The 24,435-nt window shown below is 49.8% G+C and overlaps 1 protein-coding gene across 1 annotated transcript in view; it reads right to left on the minus strand.

Annotated features, from left to right (window-relative positions):
- Positions 1–4,085, minus strand: part of KIRREL2 (kirre like nephrin family adhesion molecule 2) — a 28,175-nt gene extending 24,090 nt beyond the window's left edge. Inside the window, exon 1 of the mRNA XM_075606140.1 lies at positions 3,672–4,085. Within this exon, the coding sequence (XP_075462255.1) occupies positions 3,672–3,726 (55 nt within the window). The 5' untranslated portion in view covers positions 3,727–4,085. The remainder of the gene's footprint in view (positions 1–3,671) is intronic.
- Positions 4,086–24,435: the final 20,350 nt, after the last annotated feature.

Genomic DNA, 24,435 nt, shown 5'->3' on the forward strand with positions numbered 1-24,435 from the left:
CTTCCCATTCAGAGCGGTGATCCTGCTCAGTGAGGGGTTGAGCGGTTCCACTTATAGAAAGAAATGAACAGGGCCCAGCATGATGTCAATGGGATTAGAGTGAGAGGAGCTGGCACATCCTGAGCCTTAAATCATTCCCCCACTCAAGTGATACAAAGGCCCTTATAACAGGAGCTCTCAAAGGCAGGCCTCAAGACACCCCCCAACAGGTCAGGTTTTCAGGTTATCCCAGCTTCAGCACAGGTGGCTCCATCAGTCCCTGCTTCAGCACAGGTGGCTCCATCAGTCCCTGCTTCAGCACAGGTGGCTCCATCAGCCCCTGATTCAGCACAGGTGGCTCCATCAGCCTCTGCTTCAGCACAGGTGGCTCCATCAGTCCCTGCTTCCGCACAGGTGGCTCCATCAGCCCCTGATTCAGCACAGGTGGCTCCATCAGCCCCCCGATTCAGCACAGGTGGCTCCATCAGTCCCTGCTTCCGCACAGGTGGCTCCATCAGCCCCTGCTTCAGCACAGGTGGCTCCATCAGTGGCTCAGTCTTGGGATATCCTGAAAACCTGACCTGTTTGGGAGGGGGGGAGTTGAGAGCCCCTGCCTTGTAAGAAGAAATGAGAGCGCACTTTCACATTAACCCATTTGGCACAGGAGAGTCCGCACCACAGGCCTCGTATATACGGAGGGAGTTAGAGCAGCAAAGTGTAAAACAGATTCAGTTGTGTGAATGCACTCGCCCACGTAACACCTTTTCTGCCATCTACAACATATGCTTAATTTAAACCCTTTCGCACCATCGGGAGCTGCATCCAATAGCTTCCCTCTCTCTCTAATTAGAACGTGTTTCTTGTGTGTGTCTCATGTTGCCATGTGGAAGTCTTTTCTGCCTTGTGTCCCCTAATAGCTGGAATAGGTGCGAGGCGTGTGGAATAAAAGGCCCAGCCTATCATTCCTAAGGGAAAGATAATGATACAGGGTTTTTCCGTCCCATATAGCAGCAAGATGCTGTAAAGTGAACCCACTCAGCCATACAACACCTGGGTGTTGGTTTTATAAGGTAGGATACAATGAGGAGTTTTTGTTTATTTAATTCAGGCGTGGGTAGAGTTGGTGGGACTGCACAGTCACACAATGAGTTACAGGCCCCCCTGGCTGGGAAAGGGTTTGAGGTGATCTCCAAGCAGCTCTGCATATGAGAATCTCATCTCAGAGCTGCAATAATACAGCATGTCACAGACTTGCTGGGCACAATCAGTGGCATTGTTACTGTCACCTAACTCTCCTGGGACCAAACTATTTCAAGTGCTGATAAGCATGGCTTGTTCTCTGTCTCGCATAACTGCTGTCTCCCAGCAGTCTTTGTGTTATCTGCAGCTAACCCATTCCTCTTCTAATATTAGCTCTCCCCCTCTTCTCCCCTTAGATGAAAGACCCTCTTCATGGGTCTGTCTGAGAGCCACTGTTATCTCTTGCAGGGTCTCTGCCAGAGTGAAGGGCAGGCATTTCTGCAATGTGACCTATTGCCCCCACCTGTCTCTTGTCTCAGATAAGGTGACCCCGTCTCTTCTCCCAGCTGAATGCCCAGCAATGTGTGGGCACTAATTGGACAACCCAAACTTTGTTTGTGGAAGAGTGAGTGCAAGTAGATATTCCTCTTGGGACCAGAAAATAAATATACAGGTACACGGTGACCCTCTGAATAGTCTATATTGAACCAGTAAACGTAAGACATATAATCTACTACACAGTGTATACAATACTACAATATTGTGTGCCAGTGTTCAGAATGGATTATATTTTCTTGTATTGGAAAAACGAATTTAGTGCCATATACACTGGCAGCACAAAGAGCACATATGTACACAGACACTTACTGTACACTAGTAGTATGAACACAGATATAGAGCAATGTACAAACCAGTACTATGAACATGGCTACACTATAATACAGTGATGAGTATCTGGTCAGCACACGCTGTACAGACCAGCACTATACCTACATCATCATAAGGAACATCACTGGTGCACAAGCAGTACAATAAGAAGTCACAGCTACAGTATGTTGTACAGGGGAAATACATATACAGCACTGCATACAGACTTTCCCATTACTATATATACATATATATATATATATATATATATATATATATATATATATATATATAAATATATATAAATATAAATATATATAAATATATATATATATATATATACACATGTCTTTGCTGTACGCATACAGGTAAGTGGTAAGAATAAAGAGCAGAGTACACAATCCACATCCTATTTATTTGATGGGGTTAAACCTCTCACTGCCAGAGCAGCCCTGCAGTGACAGCAACGTGCTTCATGCTTTATATACTGTAAGTACTTCAGTCCTGCAGGGTCCCACATGCAGTGTGACACTGGGAATGTGCTGCAGAACTATTCCTTGTAAGCCCCCGAAGCAACGAAGTCAAGGTACTAGATAATCATACATACATACACATGCTTATAGACAGCACTGCACGCTGCCATGTCATATACTACTAACTAGCATGGCAATAAGGCACCAGCGCAGGAAAATGTGTGAGATCCTGATGGTAACCAACCGTCCAAAGTGCACCATAACCGCAATGGAAACTGTAATCCCCTGCAGGTCTCCAGCAGCACAGGGCTTAATTACTGCAGTAGAACTTGGCAGGTGAATAGCAGAATCTAATTAGTATTAGATTGTATGATAAGGATGTGCTCCTTCCTATGGGAGACACATCAGTATAAGAACAACTCTCTTATAGGGCCCAAATGAACCCACTATTGAGGGAGAAATTTCGGTAATAAGGCAATGGGTGTATTATGAAGCATAAAAAACAGCCCCAGATTTAGTATAGAAAAACATTCTCATGCCTTTCAGTGGGGTTTTCATATTTTATCAATCCGGTGCTGTTTTATTAATACAGCATTGAGTTCTTAAGAAATAACCCCATCTCTCCTTCATGGATATATGGTAAAACTCCAACGTCCCCTGTCCTAAGAACATCTCTGATATGTTCCTGTTTGCCAAAGTCCCCGTTTCTGCACCAATTTGGGGATATTATAAGAAGTAAAAACATCTCTCTAAGGACATCAGCTCCTAGCCTGAAAGTGCCACTGCTAAGGTCAACCCCTATCACACATTAACAAATCTATTGTATATGACCAAATCCCTGACCCCAACATACTCACCCCTTTGGGGGTACGTCTCTTTTATAGGAAAATGTTTGTTATAAGAAATTCTTGTTATTCTCTATGTATAGAAATATAACCACATGTCCATTAGATTGTAAGCTCTTTGGGGCAGGGATTTCCTTTCCCATTGTCTGATTTTGCTGCACATATTGTATTTTTAAATTCCCTGTACTGTATTCTTTGTGAAGCGCTGAGTACACTTTTGGCACTATATAAATAAAGACATACAATACATTATGGACCTTTTTATAGAAATAAAACCATTATAAGAACATGTCTGACAACCAATACACGTTGATCCTATGGGATAACAAGAAGTTCAATTTGCAGCAACACACATTATAACATACAAACCATCATGCTTTACTCCTATATAGGGGAAAAAACGTTATTACAACACCCCCCCAGTTTTAAGATGGACTCAATAAAATACTATCACCCCTCTCCTTAAAAATAGTGATAAAGCACTTACTTTTCCCCAGCAGGGAGATGAGAAGGACACAGGGTAGCAGGGACTGCACCTCCATCCTTAATTCTTCTTTGCTCTATGTCCACTTTACCCCACCAAATATAAAAAAAGCCCCAAAGCAATTGGATTCCTTGGTACTGGTCCCTGAGTCTCTAAAACACCAGTGCAGAATAACCGGTGCTGCAGAGAGGAGAAGACACCCCAGAGCGTCTCTTCTCTGCCACTTTATTGGGGCATATGCAGTTTTATATATATTGCTATTTCTCTTCTTCACTTTCTCTGTCTCCCTGTGGTTGAATGGTTCACTTTAATTCTCCTGCTGTCTGCATCTTCTCTATTCCCCAACTCTCTCCTGTCTCCTTCACTCCCTCTCTCTGCAGTGGATCTAGGTTTGGGGCTGTCCCCTCCTCTCCTCTCTGCCCATTGGTGAGAAAGTTCATCCTATTATAGAATAAAAGGAGTCTCTTCAGTCCCTTATTTTTTTCCTCTGTTCCTCCTCCTCCTCCCTCCTGGGGGTGTCTGTCACCCTCCTCCTTAGCCTTTCCTCCCTCTCTCTTTTCCTGTGATCTTTCATCCCTCCCCTACATTATCTCTCACAAAGTTACCATATCCTATTCCAGATCAAACAAAAACTGAGTCAAACAGCAGAAAGTTGCAACATTTTTAACGCAATAAAACTTTCTTAGTGTTTCCTGATATTGTGATACAAAATTGGAACTGATCTGCAGCAGAAACTTAATTTAATGGTTAACACGATACATTGTATATATTGAGTATATTTATACAACCAGTTCCCCCAAATGTCTTCACTTGAGAACAATCCAGAGTTTTGTCAGGTCTGATTAGAGATGGGTTAAATGGCAGTAAAAGGGCAGGGGGTAGTTATGCTTATTCTACATATTGTTATATATTGCAGACCCTGCAACATTTTGTGAGTATATTGTCGCTTCTCTACTTGTGTTAGCCAGAGATACTAACAAGCAATCCCCTAACACAGGGGCACGCAAAGTTTATTTGCACCGCCTCCCCCCCCCCCCACCCCCGTTACCCCGCGCGGCATCATGTGACGCTGCGGGGTCGTGTGACATCACGTCACCCGCGGCGTCATTTGACATCACATTACCCTGGCAACCATGATGTCACATGACCCCACTGCGTCATTTGACGCCACGTTGCCATGCCGACGCCTGACACCAAGCTTCTGAACCACGGTAAGTGAAGTCGCAGAGGCCTCGCGCGATACCCCGGCATTTAATTTAAATGCCTTGGGGAAGAGCGCGGGGCCTCTGCAACCGCCTGCGCCCCCCCTAAAGAAAATTTGCGCCCCTCAGTTTGCGCACCGCTGCCTTAGCCTGCGCAGTTTATCACACATAAAAACGTTCTGTGTAAAGGCCGCGATTATACTCGCGGCATGCGTGCGCACAATGCTTGCACCGCCGGAACAAACTAATGGTGGCCAATGAAGGCGCACATGGTGCGCGCGACCAAGAGCTGCAGAGCAACAGACTGGTGAGGAGACAAATGAAATTGTTTTTTGTAGCGCGACGGCCGCATCACGTGAGCGGTCCAGCCAATGAGGGCGAACGGCTCACGTGACGTCACAGCCGATGCCTTCAGCCAGCAGTGCATGTTTAGCGAGCGAGACATCACACTATAAATGCACCTTTAATATTAATACATAATCAGTGATAGCTATATAGTTCTGTCAATGTACCCAGTCCAGTGCATAGACTGTATAGGAAATGTACAATTTTGCCTCAAGAGCTCACAGTCTGTGTATATGTTGTATGGAACATGTTGGCTGTTGGTGGTACATAAAACACAAAATACCAAAAATAAAATTCTAGAGCCGTGTCATTGTCACTGTCAGAGACCTGGCCACGCACAGTAGATACAGCACCTTATAAAGTGGGTCCCCAGGAATTGGTTATATGCAGAGGTCCCTACGTCTAGTTACACTAAGGCACTGTCCGTCTCCATCAGGCAGCACAAACGCACTGACGCATGCTCGGAAAGTTGCGCATTGATAAATTCTGTGACTGGGGCTTGTGTCCCTGGCGTGTCACACAGATCCGGAGATCTAATAATAAACTCACTAGCAAAATACCATGATGTAAAACCCCAGGGGCAAGCTGCAAATGTAACACCCGTAGACATCATTTTCCATTCGCTGATACCCCCGGGGCCGGAGTCAGAAGGGAGGGGGGAACGGGATGATGTGGAGAGAGTGGCCTGCACCTCTCCTAATAACCTTCAGGGGCAAAGGGGGCGAGGGGAGGGCAGCACAGTGGGTAATACATAGGGGTATGTAGGGAGTTTCATACTGGTCTTTGAGGTGGTATGACATGGTTTGACACTCAGTCGCTGTACCAGTGATCATTAGTAATTGACTTTATCTCCTTGCAGTCTGGGAATCAAATTTAGATTGCAAGCTCTTCAGGGCAGGGATTTATTCTGTCTGTAAATTCTATGTACAGGTTGGTGTAAGCTGCCTGCTCTATATAAAACCCTATTGCTAATGATTTATTATTAGTAATAGGTCATCCTGCGTCTCCACGCGGATGTTGTGAAGCCGGTCAGTGCATGAGAGGCCAGCAGTGCATGAGAGGCCAGCTGTGCAAGAGAGGCCAGTTGTGCAAGAGAGGCCAGCAGTGCATGAGAGGCCAGCTGTGCAAGAGAGGCCAGCAGTGCATGAGAGGCCAGCAGTGCATGAGAGGCCAGCAGTGCATGAGAGGCCAGCAGTGAATGAGAGGCCAGATGTACAAGAGAGGCCAGCTGTGCATGAGAGGCCAGCTGTGCATGAGAAATCAGCTGTGCATGAGTGGCCAGCTGTGCATGAGAGGCCAGCTATGCATGAGAGGCCAGATGTGCATAAGAGGCCAGCAGTGCATGAGAGGCCAGCAGTGCATGGTCTAGGTCTAGGACATTTGGTCACTGCTGTTTTACAACAACCAAGTCGCTGCCGGCGTTTAGCCGTCACTCACCTCGCTGCAGGGACATCTCGCCGCGAGCTGTTTCGCCAAGGTGAGTCCCTAACCTTACCCCTAAGCCTTGAGACCCCTAATCTTAACCTCTAGTACTAATGCTACCCCATACCCTAAAATATTTAATCCCTTATCATAAACCCCTTACTCTAAAACTCCTTATCCCAAACCCCCTACCCTAAAAAACTCTTCCCATAAAACTCCTTATCCTAAGCCCCTTCCCATAAAACTCCTTATCCTAAGCCCCTTTCCCATAAAACTCCTTATCCTAAACCCCTTCCCATAAAAACCCCTTATCATAAACCCCCTTGTCATAAACCCCTTACCCATATCCCCTTAGCCAAAAAAAACTATTATTTTCCTGCTTTTATGGGGGGGACAATTGGGTTTTCATAGTTATCTGGGTGAAAGAATTATGTAACAGTTCCAAAGTAGCAATGATCAGGGCTGGCGAGCAAAGTAGATTTGAGGAAATCCCAATAGTTCCCACAAAACATGTTCATTCATTAATATTTATCCAGGAAGCTACAGGAGAATTTCACCAAGTGAGGATAAAAAGGGAGATATCATTTGGATATTGTTTTTTTACCACTGGCTGTAGAGCTTTAGGAGGGAAAGGTAATAGGCCCTCGCTGGGACAGGTAACCAGGCCCTCGCTGGGACAGGTAACAAGGCCCTAGCAGGGACAGGTAACCAGGCCCTCGCTGGGACAGGTAACCAGGCCCCTGCTGGGACAGGTAACCAGGCCCTCGCTGGGACAGGTAACCAGGCCCTCGCTGGGAAAGGTAACAAGGCCCTTGCTGGGACAGGTAACAAGGCCCTCACTGGGACAGGTAACCAGGCCCTCGCTGGGACAGGTAACAAGGCCCAAGCAGGGACAGGTAACCAGGCCCTCGCTGGGACAGGTAACCAGGCCCCTGCTGGGACAGGTAACCAGGCCCTCGCTGGGACAGGTAACCAGGCCCTCGCTGGGACAGGTAACAAGGCCCTCGCTGGGACAGGTAACCAGGCCCTCACTGGGAAAGGTAACCAGGCCCCTGCTGGGACAGGTAACCAGGCCCTCGCTGGGACAGGTAACAAGGCCCTCACTGGGAAAGGTAACAAGGCCCTCGCTGGGACAGGTAACCAGGCCCTCGCTGGGACATGTAACCAGGCCCTCTCTGGGACAGGTAACAAGGCCCTCGCTGGGACAGGTAACCAGGCCCTCGCTGGGACAGGTAACAAGGCCCTCGCTGGGACAGGTAACAAGGCTCTCACTGGGACAGGTAACTCAGTCATTGTTGAGACCGGTAAAAAGGCTCTCGTTCGGACAGGTAACAAGGCTCTCGCTGTGACAGATAACAACATCCTCACTGGGACAGGTAACAAGGCCCTCACTGGGACAGGTAACAAGGCCCTCGCTGGGACAGGTAACAAGGCCGTCGCTTGGACAGGTAACAAGGCCCTCGCTGGGACAGGTAACAGGCCCTCGCTGGGACAGGTAACCAGGCCCTCACTGGGACAGGTAACAAGGTCCTCACTGGGACAGGTAACAAGGTCCTCACTGGGACAGGTAACAAGGCCTCACTGGGACAGGTAACAAGACCCTTTGTGTGACAGGTAACAAGGCCCTCACTGGGACAGGTAACAAGGGCCTCACTGGGACAGGTAACAAGACCCTCCGCGAGACAGGTACCAAGACCCTCTGCGAGACAGGTAACAAGACCCTCTGCAAGACAGGTAACAAGACCCTCACTGGGACAGGTAACAAGACCCTCACTGGGACAGGTAACAAGGTCCTCACTGGGACAGGTAACAAGACCCTCCGCGAGACAGGTAACAAGACCCTCCGTGGGACAGGTAACAAGACCCTCCGCGAGACAGGTAACAAGCCCTCACTGGGACAGGTAACAAGACCCTCGTGGCACAGGTAACAAGACCCTCCGCGAGACAGGTAACAAGCCCTCACTGGGACAGGTAACAAGACCCTCAATGGGACAGGTAACAAGGTCCTCACTGGGACAGGTAACAAGGCCTCACTGGGACAGGTAACAAGACCCTCACTGGGACAGGTAACAAGGGCCTCACTGGGACAGGTAACAAGGCCCTCACTGGGACAGGTAACAAGGTCCTCACTGGGACAGGTAACAAGGCCTCACTGGGACAGGTAACAAGACCCTCCGCGAGACAGGTAACAAGACCCTCTGCGAGACAGGTAACAAGACCCTCACTGGGACAGGTAACAAGACCCTCCGTGGGACAGGTAACAAGACCCTCACTGGGACAGGTAACAAGGCCCTCACTGGGACAGGTAACAAGGCCCTCACTGGGACAGGTAACTAGGACCTCACTGGTTCTATTGCCTCACCCTTCAAAGCTAAACACAGCCCTAACCTTCCCAGCACCTCCTGCACAGAGTGGAAAAAGCTACGGGCAAGATCATCCAAAAACAACAGCAAACAACATCACAAGGTGACAACAGCACATACTTATCCTGAGGAGCTAAAATTACAGAGGAGTCAGGGGAATTTACACTGTGTGTTATTCATGTTCTGCCTTCTCTCCAATTCACTTGGCACGTCTCCCCATGCTATACTTCCAGTCTCTCACTGTAAGATGCAGCCAGCATTTTATTATCTCTCATTATGGGAATAATGAGGATTTGTCAATTTTCTGCTCCAGTTCAAATGATGATAAAGACTCATTTGGCAATAAAAGTCCTGGGATATTTTAATTTATACATTGAGTGGTGTTTCAGCTGCAGGGCAAATACATATTTGATAGCTTTCACCCAAATTTGGAGAGCATATTTATATACATATAAGTAAGTGTGTACTTATATATGCATATGCGTGTAGTGTACACCGTTCTGGACACGCAGGATGCATGTGTAATGCTGGCAGTATGCAGGGTGCTATATTTATGCCATTGCGGAAAGTAAGACTTATAATTACAGTATGTGTATCTTCCCTGCTAAAACAAATACATAACAAATGCTGAGTGTTTATAGATCCTTTTCAATATGGTATGAAGTTATATTTCCCCTGATGGAGAAGATGTGCAATTTATTTGAATGGAGTTTATACTTCTCTAGCACTAAAGGGACTTCATAACATATTCAATGCTAGTGTATGATGCTGGCAGTGTATACAGCTCTGTATATAATACCTATAGTGCACAATTATTTATTTATTTATTTATATTACAATGCAGTGTTTCATTGATTATAGTCGCACTGCCCTAAAATATGGTTAACTGCCTGGGTGTATTAGCTGCTAGGGGATAAGGCACAGAAGAAAGTAATAGCAGGCAGTCCGGGGCTTGTTGGAAAAAATAATAAGTTTATTGCACGTTTCGAAATGTTGACCTTGTGTAATAAACTTATTAAATTTCCAACAAGCCCTGGAGTGCCTTCTTTTACTTTATTACACACACACACACACACACACACACACACACACACACACACACACACACACACACACACACACACACACACACACACACACACACACACACACACACACACACACACACACACACACACACACACACACACACACACACACACACACACACACAGTCAGGTCAATAAAACTCTGACTCGGAAGAGCAGAACAATACATACTATATCATGAGGACAGTGGCTCGGTAAGTAAAGACACTACCTCTGAAAAACAACGTCACTGTCTGAAACACGTGAGTCCAGTTCAAATCCAAGTGTCAGCTCCTTGGGCAAGTCAAATGATCTCCCTGCGTGTCAGGCACAGAATAAGATTGTAAGCTCAACGGGGCAGAGACTGCATGTGCTTACACAATTCTATATACAGCGCTATGTAAAAAAAACATTATTATATAATTACTCTATCCACTGTATCGTTCAGAAATACATGTAAATAGATAACAGGAGGAAATATTACTGCTATTCTAAGCGATGACAGAAACTTTACAACAATCACCATTTTTAGGAATCCCTGTAAATAGTAGTTTAAACCATTTATCTGTGAAGCTCAGATGCACATTAAACGTAAAGGACATTTACATGTATAAAACAAAACTTATACAGCTCAACCCCGTTATAATGTGATCCGTTACAACGCGAATCCGCTTATAACGCAATGCAAGCGTGGCTCCCAATTTTCGTATATATGAATACTTTACAACACGATTATTGGTATCTTACATACTTTATTGTACAATGCATATAATTGTACATTATTTCTAACGCGATCCACTTATAGCGCGATGTGATTCTTTGGTCCCAAAGCACAGCGTTATAAGGGGTTGAGCTGCATTTATAAAAAAGAAAGAAAATATTTTGTTGGGAGCATCTTACAGTACGTGTGTATTTCACCTGCTTCCCTCACTATGTCCCTTCTCTTCTACTAATCCTTTCCTGTAAACACTGTATTCAGATCCAACATTAACACACATTACCTGTATCACACGCATATACACACATTACCGGGATCACACGCATATACACACACATTACCTGTATCACACGAATATACACACATTAACGGGATCACACTCATATACACACATTACCGGGATCACACACACATACACACATTACCGGGATCAGACGCATATACACACATTACCTGGATCACACGCACATACACACATTACCTGGATCACACACATATACACACATTACCTGAATCACACGCACATACACACATTACCTGGATCACACACATATACACACATTACCTGGATCACACACATATACACACATTACCTGAATCACACACACATACACACATTACCTGGATCACACACATACAGTATACACACATTACCTGAATCACACGCACATACACACATTACCTGGATCACACACATATACACACATTACCGGGATCACACGCATATACACACATTACCTGGATCACACGCATATACACACATTACCTGGATCACACGCATATACACACATTACCTGGATCACACACATATACACACATTACCTGAATCACACACATATACACACATTACCTGGATCACACGCATATACACACATTACCTGGATCACACGCATATACAGTACACACATTACGTGGATCACACACACATATACACACACTTCTAGAGCAAACGTGTATTGTCCTGTCTGGCAGTGTCTCCTCCACCCGCCTTCACAAAACACACAAAGCCATGCATGTTTGCTTCCTGCTAATTTGCACTAACGTCCCAACAAACCTCAATCAGACACACACAATTGCACAAGCCACAAAGCTAACAAGATGAATCAACTTTAAGGCAAATTAAAGCCAAACAGAAAGGTGCAGCCCACGGCACACAGCAAACGGAAAGCGCTCAGCCATGGAGCACCTTCTCTGCTTTTATGTTTGTTTCATGCTCAAAATGGCGTTGACATCTTCCCGAGCAAGGGGAAGAGGACTTATTGAACAGGGCCCCTCTTCTGTAATGCATCGTGTGCACAATGTGTTGTTGGGGGGTACATGTAAAGTTCTGCAGCTCATATTAAATGATGAAATGAAGGTTAAACATGGCAGCGAAGGCGTTACACAGATTTTGTCCCGTGCAGAGGGGACCCGTTTCCAGTCATACTGTCGCTATATTAAAGTCCGCAAACTGCAATGCTCAGTCAGGACAGGTGTGCGAGGGTCGGCGATATGCCACAGACAGGTTGGGGAGGCTGCTCAACATTTTTGGATACTTTATTTGAAATTAAGCATTATTTCTGTGGTTTAAAAAAGCTTTCTATGCTGTCTGCAGTTATTCTTGCCTTTCTTGCACTTTTCTACATATCTGTGCAAACCGGGAGTGTGCGAGTAACCCAGGATGTTTGGTAAGGTGTCTGATTATCTTTACAGATACGGCTCTTTCTGCCTGATCCCTTCTCAGTGCTACTGCAGCCATGTATGACCCTCTCCCATCCATGGTACAGCTGTGTCTGACCCTATACCAGTCCTAATGCAGCTGTGTCTGATCCTATACCAGTCCTACTGCAGCTGTGTCTGATCCTATACCAGTCCTACTGCAGCTGTGTCTGATCCTATACCAGTCCTACTGCAGCTGTGTCTGACCCTATACCAGTCCTACTGCAGCTGTGTCTGACCCTATACCAGTCCTACTGCAGCTGTGTCTGACCCTATACCAGTACTACTGCAGCTGTGTCTGACCCTATACCAGTACTACTGCAGCTGTGTCTGACCCTATACCAGTACTACTGCAGCTGTGTCTGACCCTATACCAGTCCTACTGCAGCTGTGTCTGACCCTATACCAGTCCTACTGCAGCTGTGTCTGACCCTATACCAGCCATGCAGCAGCTGTGGTCCTTCTCTGACCCTATACCAGTCCTGCTGCAGCTGTGTCTGACACTATACTAGCCCTGCTGCAGCTGTGTCTGATCCTATACCAGCCATGCAGCAGCTGTGGTCCTTCTCTGACCCTATACCAGTCCTACTGCAGCTGTGTCTGACCCTATGCCAGTCCTACTGCAGCTGTGTCTGACCCTATACCAGTCATACTGCAGCTGTGTCTGATCCTATACCAGTCCTGCTGCAGCTGTGTCTGACCCTATACCAGTACTACTGCAGCTGTGTCTGATCCTATACCAGCCGTGCTGCAGCTGTGTCTGATCCTATACCAGCCATGCAGCAGCTGTGGCCCTTCTCTGACCCTATACCAGTCCTACTGCAGATGTGTCTGATCCTATACCAGCCATTCAGCAGCTGTGTCTGATCCTATACCAGCCCTGCTGCAGCTGTGGTCCTTCTCTGACCCTATACCAGTCCTGCTGCAGCTGTGTCTGACCCTATACCAGTCCTACTGCAGCTGTGTCTGAACCTATACCAGCCCTGCTGCAGCTGTGTCTGATCCTATACCAGCCATGCAGCAGCTGAGGCCCTTCTCTGACCCTATACCAGTCCTACTGCAGCTGTGTCTGACCCTATACCAGCCATGCAGCAGCTGTGGCCCTTCTCTGACCCTATACCAGTCCTACTGCAGCTGTGTCTGATCCTATCCCAGCCCTGCAGCAGCTGTGGTCCTTCTCTGATCCTATACCAGCCCTGCTGCAGCTGTGTCTGACCCTATACCAGTCCTACTGCAGCTGTGCCTGATCCTATACCAGTCCTACTGCAGCTGTGTCTGATCCTATACCAGTCCTACTGCAGCTGTGTCTGACCCTATACCAGTCCTACTGCAGCTGTGTCTGATCCTATACCAGCCCTGCTGCAGCTATGTCTGATCCTATACCAGCCATGCAGCAGCTGTGGCCCTTCTCTGACCCTATACCAGTCCTGCTGCAGCTGTGTCTGATCCTATACCAGCCATTCAGCAGCTGTGTCTGACCCTATACCAGCCCTGCTGCAGCTGTGTCTGACCCTATACCAGTCCTACTGCAGCTGTGTCTGATCCTATACCAGTCCTACTGCAGCTGTGTCTGACCCTATACCAGTCCTACTGCAGCTGTGTCTGATCCTATACCAGTCCTACTGCAGCTGTGTCTGACCCTATACCAGCCATGCAGCAGCTGTGGCCCTTCTCTGATCCTATACCAGTCCTACTGCAGCTGTGTCTGACCCTATACCAGCCATGCAGCAGCTGTGGCCCTTCTCTGATCCTATACCAGCCCTGCTGCAGCTGTGTCTGACCCTATACCAGTCCTACTGCAGCTGTGTCTGATCCTATACCAGCCATGCAGCAGCTGTGGTCCTTCTCTGACCCTATACCAGTCCTACTGCAGCTGTGTCTGACCCTATACCAGTCCTACTGCAGCTGTGTCTGATCCTATACCAGCCCTGCAGCAGCTGTGGCCCTTCTCTGATCCTATACCAGCCCTGCTGCAGCTATGTCTGATCCTATACCAGCCATGCAGCAGCTGTGGCCCTTCTCTGAACCCTATACCAGTCCTACTGCAGCTGTGTCTGATCCTATACCAGCCCTGCTGCAGCTGTGTCTGACCCTATACCAGTCCTACTGCAGCTGTGTCTGATCCTATACCAGTCCTACTGCAGCTGTGTCTGACCCTATACCAGCCATGCAGCAGCTGTGGCCCTTCTCTGACCCTATACCAGTCCTACTGCAGCTGTGTCTGATCCTATACCAGCCCTGCTGCAGCTGTGTCTGACCCTATACCAGTCCTACTGCAGCTGTGTCTGATCCTATACCAGTCCTACTGCAGCTGTGTCTGACCCTATACCAGCCATGCAGCAGCTGTGGCCCTTCTCTGACCCTATACCAGTCCTACTGCAGCTGTGTCTGATCCTATACCAGCCCTGCTGCAGCTGTGTCTGATCCTATACCAGCCATGCAGCAGCTGTGGCCCTTCTCTGACCCTATACCAGTCCTACTGCAGCTGTGTCTGATCCTATACCAGTCCTACTGCAGCTGTGTCTGACCCTATACCAGTCCTACTGCAGCTGTGTCTGACCCTATACCAGTCCTACTGCAGCTGTGTCTGACCCTATACCAGTCCTACTGCAGCTGTGTCTGACCCTATACCAGTACTACTGCAGCTGTGTCTGACCCTATACCAGTCCTACTGCAGCTGTGTCTGACCCTATACCAGTCCTACTGCAGCTGTGTCTGATCCTATACCAGTCCTACTGCAGCTGTGTCTGACCCTATACCAGCCATGCAGCAGCTGTGGCCCTTCTCTGATCCTATACCAGTCCTACTGCAGCTGTGTCTGACCCTATACCAGCCATGCAGCAGCTGTGGCCCTTCTCTGATCCTATACCAGCCCTGCTGCAGCTGTGTCTGACCCTATACCAGTCCTACTGCAGCTGTGTCTGATCCTATACCAGCCATGCAGCAGCTGTGGTCCTTCTCTGACCCTATACCAGTCCTACTGCAGCTGTGTCTGACCCTATACCAGTCCTACTGCAGCTGTGTCTGATCCTATACCAGCCCTGCAGCAGCTGTGGCCCTTCTCTGATCCTATACCAGCCCTGCTGCAGCTGTGTCTGACCCTATACCAGTCCTACTGCAGCTGTGCCTGATCCTATACCAGTCCTACTGCAGCTGTGTCTGATCCTATACCAGTCCTACTGCAGCTGTGTCTGACCCTATACCAGCCCTACTGCAGCTGTGTCTGATCCTATACCAGTCCTACTGCAGCTGTGTCTGACCCTATACCAGCCATGCAGCAGCTGTGGCCCTTCTCTGACCCTATACCAGTCCTACTGCAGCTGTGTCTGATCCTATACCAGCCCTGCTGCAGCTGTGTCTGACCCTATACCAGTCCTACTGCAGCTGTGTCTGATCCTATACCAGTCCTACTGCAGCTGTGTCTGACCCTATACCAGCCATGCAGCAGCTGTGGCCCTTCTCTGACCCTATACCAGTCCTACTGCAGCTGTGTCTGACCCTATACCAGCCCTGCTACAGCTGTGTCTGACCCTATACCAGCCATGCAGCATCTGTGTCTGATCCTATACCAGCCATGCAGCAGCTGTGGCCCTTCTCTGATCCTATACCAGTCCTACTGCAGCTGTGTCTGATCCTATACCAGCCCTGCTGCAGCTGTGTCTGACCCTATACCAGCCCTGCTGCAGCTGTGTCTGACCCTATACCAGTCGTGCTGCAGCTGTGTCTGACCCTATACCAGTACTACTGCAGCTGTGTCTGACCGAATACCAGTACTACTGCAGCTGTGGCCCTTCTCTGACCCTATACCAGCCCTGCTGCAGGTGTGTATGACCCTATACCAGCCCTACTGGAGCTGTGTCTGATCCTATACCAGCCCTGCTGCAGCTGTGTCTGATCCTATACCAGTCCTGCTGCAGCTGTGTCTGACCCTATACCAGTCCTACTGCAGCTGTGTCTGATCCTATACCAGTCCTACTGCAGCTGTGTCTGACCCTATACCAGTCCTACTGCAGCTGTGTCTGACCCTATACCAGTCCTACTGCAGCTGTGTCTGACCCTATACCAGTCCTACTGCAGCTGTGTCTGACCCTATACCAGTCCTACTGCAGCTGTGTCTGACCCTATACCAGTCCTACTGCAGCTGTGTCTGACCCTATACCAGTCCTACTGCAGCTGTGTCTGACCCTATACCAGTCCTACTGCAGCTGTGTCTGACCCTATACCAGTCCTACTGCAGCTGTGTCTGATCCTATACCAGTCCTACTGCAGCTGTGTCTGACCCTATACCAGCCATGCAGCAGCTGTGGCCCTTCTCTGATCCTATACCAGTCCTACTGCAGCTGTGTCTGACCCTATACCAGTCCTACTGCAGCTGTGTCTGATCCTATACCAGTCCTGCTGCAGCTGTGTCTGACCCTATACCAGTCCTACTGCAGCTGTGTCTGATCCTATACCAGCCCTGCTGCAGCTGTGTCTGATCCTATACCAGCCATGCAGCAGCTGTGGCCCTTCTCTGACCCTATACCAGTCCTACTGCAGCTGTGTCTGATCCTATACCAGCCATTCAGCAGCTGTGTCTGATCCTATACCAGCCCTGCTGCAGCTGTGGTCCTTCTCTGACCCTATACCAGTCCTGCTGCAGCTGTGTCTGACCCTATACCAGTCCTACTGCAGCTGTGTCTGATCCTATACCAGCCCTGCTGCAGCTGTGTCTGATCCTATACCAGCCATGCAGCAGCTGTGGCCCTTCTCTGACCCTATACCAGTCCTACTGCAGCTGTGTCTGACCCTATACCAGCCATGCAGCAGCTGTGGCCCTTCTCTGACCCTATACCAGTCCTACTGCAGCTGTGTCTGATCCTATCCCAGCCCTGCAGCAGCTGTGGTCCTTCTCTGATCCTATACCAGCCCTGCTGCAGCTGTGTCTGACCCTATACCAGTCCTACTGCAGCTGTGCCTGATCCTATACCAGTCCTACTGCAGCTGTGTCTGATCCTATACCAGTCCTACTGCAGCTGTGTCTGACCCTATACCAGTCCTACTGCAGCTGTGTCTGATCCTATACCAGCCCTGCTGCAGCTATGTCTGATCCTATACCAGCCATGCAGCAGCTGTGGCCCTTCTCTGACCCTATACCAGTCCTGCTGCAGCTGTGTCTGATCCTATACCAGCCATTCAGCAGCTGTGTCTGACCCTATACCAGCCCTGCTGCAGCTGTGTCTGACCCTATACCAGTCCTACTGCAGCTGTGTCTGATCCTATACCAGTCCTACTGCAGCTGTGTCTGACCCTATACCAGTCCTACTGCAGCTGTGTCTGACCCTATACCAGCCATGCAGCAGCTGTGGCCCTTCTCTGATCCTATACCAGTCCTACTGCAGCTGTGTCTGACCCTATACCAGCCATGTAGCAGCTGTGGCCCTTCTCTGATCCTATACCAGCCCTGCTGCAGCTGTGTCTGACCCTATACCAGTCCTACTGCAGCTGTGTCTGATCCTATACCAGCCATGCAGCAGCTGTGGTCCTTCTCTGACCCTATACCAGTCCTACTGCAGCTGTGTCTGACCCTATACCAGTCCTACTGCAGCTGTGTCTGATCCTATACCAGCCCTGCAGCAGCTGTGGCCCTTCTCTGATCCTATACCAGCCCTGCTGCAGCTGTGTCTGACCCTATACCAGTCCTGCTGCAGCTGTGCCTGATCCTATACCAGTCCTACTGCAGCTGTGTCTGATCCTATACCAGTCCTACTGCAGCTGTGTCTGACCCTATACCAGTCCTACTGCAGCTGTGTCTGATCCTATACCAGCCCTGCTGCAGCTATGTCTGATCCTATACCAGCCATGCAGCAGCTGTGGCCCTTCTCTGACCCTATACCAGTCCTACTGCAGCTGTGTCTGATCCTATACCAGCCCTGCTGCAGCTGTGTCTGACCCTATACCAGTCCTACTGCAGCTGTGTCTGATCCTATACCAGTCCTACTGCTGCTGTGTCTGACCCTATACCAGCCATGCAGCAGCTGTGGCCCTTCTCTGACCCTATACCAGTCCGATTGCAGCTGTGTCTGACCCTATACCAGCCCTGCTACAGCTGTGTCTGACCCTATACCAGCCATGCAGCATCTGTGTCTGATCCTATACCAGCCATGCAGCAGCTGTGGCCCTTCTCTGATCCTATACCAGTCCTACTGCAGCTGTGTCTGATCCTATACCAGCCCTGCTGCAGCTGTGTCTGACCCTATACCAGCCCTACTGCAGCTGTGTCTGACCCTATACCAGTCGTGCTGCAGCTGTGTCTGACCCTATACCAGTACTACTGCAGCTGTGTCTGACCGAATACCAGTACTACTGCAGCTGTGGCCCTTCTCTGACCCTATACCAGCCCTGCTGCAGGTGTGTCTGACCCTATACCAGCCCTACTGGAGCTGTGTCTGATCCTATACCAGCCCTGCTGCAGCTGTGTCTGATCCTATGCCAGTCCTGCTGCAGCTGTGTCTGACCCTATACCAGTCCTACTGCAGCTGTGTCTGATCCTATACCAGTCCTACTGCAGCTGTGTCTGACCCTATACCAGTCCTACTGCAGCTGTGTCTGACCCTATACCAGTCCTACTGCAGCTGTGTCTGACCCTATACCAGTCCTACTGCAGCTGTGTCTGACCCTATACCAGTCCTACTGCAGCTGTGTCTGACCCTATACCAGTCCTACTGCAGCTGTGTCTGACCCTATACCAGTCCTACTGCAGCTGTGTCTGACCCTATACCAGTCCTACTGCAGCTGTGTCTGACCCTATACCAGTCCTACTGCAGCTGTGTCTGATCCTATACCAGTCCTACTGCAGCTGTGTCTGACCCTATACCAGCCATGCAGCAGCTGTGGCCCTTCTCTGATCCTATACCAGTCCTACTGCAGCTGTGTCTGACCCTATACCAGCAATGCAGCAGCTGTGGCCCTTCTCTGATCCTATACCAGCCCTGCTGCAGCTGTGTCTGACCCTATACCAGTCCTACTGCAGCTGTGTCTGATCCTATACCAGCCATGCAGCAGCTGTGGTCCTTCTCTGACCCTATACCAGTCCTACTGCAGCTGTGTCTGACCCTATACCAGTCCTACTGCAGCTGTGTCTGATCCTATACCAGCCCTGCAGCAGCTGTGGCCCTTCTCTGATCCTATACCAGCCCTGCTGCAGCTGTGTCTGACCCTATACCAGTCCTACTGCAGCTGTGCCTGATCCTATACCAGTCCTACTGCAGCTGTGTCTGATCCTATACCAGTCCTACTGCAGCTGTGTCTGACCCTATACCAGTCCTACTGCAGCTGTGTCTGATCCTATACCAGCCCTGCTGCAGCTATGTCTGATCCTATACCAGCCATGCAGCAGCTGTGGCCCTTCTCTGACCCTATACCAGTCCTACTGCAGCTGTGTCTGATCCTATACCAGCCCTGCTGCAGCTGTGTCTGACCCTATACCAGTCCTACTGCAGCTGTGTCTGATCCTATACCAGTCCTACTGCAGCTGTGTCTGACCCTATACCAGCCATGCAGCAGCTGTGGCCCTTCTCTGACCCTATACCAGTCCTACTGCAGCTGTGTCTGATCCTATACCAGCCCTGCTGCAGCTGTGTCTGACCCTATACCAGTCCTACTGCAGCTGTGTCTGATCCTATACCAGTCCTACTGCAGCTGTGTCTGACTCTATACCAGCCATGCAGCAGCTGTGGCCCTTCTCTGACCCTATACCAGTCCTACTGCAGCTGTGTCTGATCCTATACCAGCCCTGCTGCAGCTGTGTCTGATCCTATACCAGCCATGCAGCAGCTGTGGCCCTTCTCTGACCCTATACCAGTCCTACTACAGCTGTGTCTGACCCTATACCAGTCCTACTGCAGCTGTGTCTGACCCTATACCAGTCCTACTGCAGCTGTGTCTGACCCTATACCAGTCCTACTGCAGCTGTGTCTGACCCTATACCAGTCCTACTGCAGCTGTGTCTGACCCTATACCAGTACTACTGCAGCTGTGTCTGACCCTATACCAGTCCTACTGCAGCTGTGTCTGACCCTATACCAGTCCTACTGCAGCTGTGTCTGATCCTATACCAGTCCTACTGCAGCTGTGTCTGACCCTATACCAGCCATGCAGCAGCTGTGGCCCTTCTCTGATCCTATACCAGTCCTACTGCAGCTGTGTCTGACCCTATACCAGCCATGCAGCAACTGTGGCCCTTCTCTGATCCTATACCAGCCCTGCTGCAGCTGTGTCTGACCCTATACCAGTCCTACTGCAGCTGTGTCTGATCCTATACCAGCCATGCAGCAGCTGTGGTCCTTCTCTGACCCTATACCAGTCCTACTGCAGCTGTGTCTGACCCTATACCAGTCCTACTGCAGCTGTGTCTGATCCTATACCAGCCCTGCAGCAGCTGTGGCCCTTCTCTGATCCTATACCAGCCCTGCTGCAGCTGTGTCTGACCCTATACCAGTCCTACTGCAGCTGTGCCTGATCCTATACCAGTCCTACTGCAGCTGTGTCTGATCCTATACCAGTCCTACTGCAGCTGTGTCTGACCCTATACCAGTCCTACTGCAGCTGTGTCTGATCCTATACCAGCCCTGCTGCAGCTATGTCTGATCCTATACCAGCCATGCAGCAGCTGTGGCCCTTCTCTGACCCTATACCAGTCCTACTGCAGCTGTGTCTTGTCCTATACCAGCCCTGCTGCAGCTGTGTCTGACCCTATACCAGTCCTACTGCAGCTGTGTCTGATCCTATACCAGCCCTGCTGCAGCTGTGTCTGACCCTATACCAGTCCTACTGCAGCTGTGTCTGATCCTATACCAGTCCTACTGCAGCTGTGTCTGACCCTATACCAGCCATGCAGAAGCTGTGGCCCTTCTCTGACCCTATACCAGTCCTACTGCAGCTGTGTCTGACCCTATACCAGCCCTGCTACAGCTGTGTCTGACCCTATACCAGCCATGCAGCATCTGTGTCTGATCCTATACCAGCCATGCAGCAGCTGTGGCCCTTCTCTGATCCTATACCAGTCCTACTGCAGCTGTGTCTGATCCTATACCAGCCCTGCTGCAGCTGTGTCTGACCCTATACCAGCCCTGCTGCAGCTGTGTCTGACCCTATACCAGTCGTGCTGCAGCTGTGTCTGACCCTATACCAGTACTACTGCAGCTGTGTCTGACCGAATACCAGTACTACTGCAGCTGTGGCCCTTCTCTGACCCTATACCAGCCCTGCTGCAGGTGTGTCTGACCCTATACCAGCCCTACTGGAGCTGTGTCTGATCCTATACCAGCCCTGCTGCAGCTGTGTCTGATCCTATACCAGTCCTGCTGCAGCTGTGTCTGACCCTATACCAGTCCTACTGCAGCTGTGTCTGATCCTATACCAGTCCTACTGCAGCTGTGTCTGACCCTATACCAGTCCTACTGCAGCTGTGTCTGACCCTATACCAGTCCTACTGCAGCTGTGTCTGACCCTATACCAGTCCTACTGCAGCTGTGTCTGACCCTATACCAGTCCTACTGCAGCTGTGTCTGACCCTATACCAGTCCTACTGCAGCTGTGTCTGACCCTATACCAGTCCTACTGCAGCTGTGTCTGACCCTATACCAGTACTACTGCAGCTGTGTCTGACCCTATACCAGTCCTACTGCAGCTGTGTCTGACCCTATACCAGTCCTACTGCAGCTGTGTCTGACCCTATACCAGTACTACTGCAGCTGTGTCTGATCCTATACCAGTCCTGCTGCAGGTGTGTCTGACCCTATACTATACCAGTCCTACTGCAGCTGTGTCTGACCCTATACCAGCCCTGCTGCATCTGTGGCCCTTCTCTGATCCTATACCAGCCCTGCTGCAGCTGTGGCCCTTCTCTGATCCTATACCAGCCCTGCTACATCTGTGACCCTTCTCTGACCCTATACCAGCCCTGCTGCAGCTGTGGCCCTTCTCTGATCCTATACCAGCCCTGCTACATCTGTGGCCCTTCTCTGACCCTATACCAGCCCTCCTGCAGCTGTGGCCCTTCTCTGATCCTATACCAGCCCTGCTACATCTGTGGCCCTTCTCTGATCCTATACCAGCCCTGCTACATCTGTGGCCCTTCTCTGATCCTATACCAGCCCTGCTGCATCTGTGGCCCTTCTCTGATCCTATACCAGCCCTGCTGCAGCTGTGGCCCTTCTCTGACCCTATACCAGCCCTGCTGCAGCTGTGGCCCTTCTCTGACCCTATACCAACCCTGCTGCAGCTGTGGCCCTTCTCTGACCCTATACCAGCCCTGCTGCAGCTGTGGCCCTTCTCTGACCCTATACCAACCCTGCTGCAGCTGTGGCCCTTCTCTGACCCTATACCAGCTCTGCTGCAGCTGTGGCCCTTCTCTGACCCTATACCAGCCCTGCTGCAGCTGTGGCCCTTCTCTGACCCTATACCAACCCTGCTGCAGCTGTGGCCCTTCTCTGATCCTATACCAGCCCTGCTGCAGCTGTGGCCCTTCTCTGACCCTATACCAGTCCTGCAGCAGCTGTGGCCCTTCTCTGTCTGATCTTAATATTCTTTACGGTTATATCATTTACTTTTTACGTTCTTCACCCAAAATGCAACATTGGTTAAACGTGTAGAAAGCGCCAGAAAGATCTGCTTTCTACAGTGATCTAAACTGGTTGCCGGACAGCCAGTCTGACTTTTCAGGGCAACGCTCACTGTATTTATTTTTTTGTGGCTCCAACGCTTTTTTGCACTAATTTAGCACATAATATTGGTTAAACGTGAAAAACACAAAAGTCAATAGAACTTTGCGTTGCAATGTGTCACTGCCGGACTCACTGGTAGCAAAGTGACAGAGAATTTCCTGCCCGGGCAAGTGACAATATATCCGCCACGTTCACTGAAGTGTCTATTAAACCTCACGGACTGCGGCATTCAAGCAAACGCTAGCGGCTTCCCTGCGCGGCTCAGCGAATGTGTGAGCTGCCGGGGGAGACGTTTCCCGTTAGTGCACAGGCTCACACACACGCGTCCTGTAATAGGAGCTTCCTGTGCACCAACTGTGTGCCAAAGAAGCTGTTTGAGACGCGCAGGACTTGGCCCCGAAGTGTCGCTGAAGCAGGGGTTTACGTAATTAGTGCCCAGTTTCCCCGATGTGTATTGCGGATGTTATAGAGAGGTGTGACATTCTGTTGTAAAGCTAATTGCAGTACACAAATCGCTGCCTAATTATATTATCAGACAGATTATTTGCCTGGGAAACTGTGCATGCTGGGAGCCTTAACCCTTCTGCTGCCAGACGGGCTATGGCTAGGGGGGGAATTCCCCATTTGTATTATTGTTTCTATTAATTTTATAAAACGCTGTAAATGTTAACAAGGGTGAGTACATTTTAATAGGTTGGGAATTCATTGAAATGTAGCTGTGAAGCAGCGAGTATGTTCCCCCTGAGGCTCTGTCCATAGTAAGGCAGTCAGCGCTGAGCCGTGCGGACGCTCCGCGATCAGCCCCGTCATCCTCAATGAGGACGTCTTGAGAAGGGGCTTCCGCGAGCGTCCGCATGCGCGCTGAAGCACTGATATTTTCATCCGACAGGAAAATTGTTTTTGAGCGCGCCGAGGACGTCACGTGGTGGCCAACATCCAATCAAAGAGAAGCAGCGTGACGTTGACGCTGGCGCCGTGACGCTAGCGCTGTGCGGGCTATTGGCCCCGTGACGTCATTGCCCCGCCTCCCGATCGCGTACGCCGGCTCGCCTGTTAGTCCATGCAATCGCTCCTGCTTGAGCAGACGAGCCTCAGCGTCAGCGCGGAGGAGCGCGGGTGGTGAGAACGTGCGCGGCGTGAACAAATTCATTCCGTGCACCGGCCCGGACACACTGCGCATGATGTGAGGTGCGCGGGGGCGTGATGGCGCGGCAGGATTCCGAGGAGACAAACCCATTTTTGCAGA

The sequence above is a fragment of the Ascaphus truei genome, chromosome 6, assembly GCF_040206685.1.
Source record: "Ascaphus truei isolate aAscTru1 chromosome 6, aAscTru1.hap1, whole genome shotgun sequence".
Lineage (NCBI taxonomy): Eukaryota > Metazoa > Chordata > Amphibia > Anura > Ascaphidae > Ascaphus > Ascaphus truei.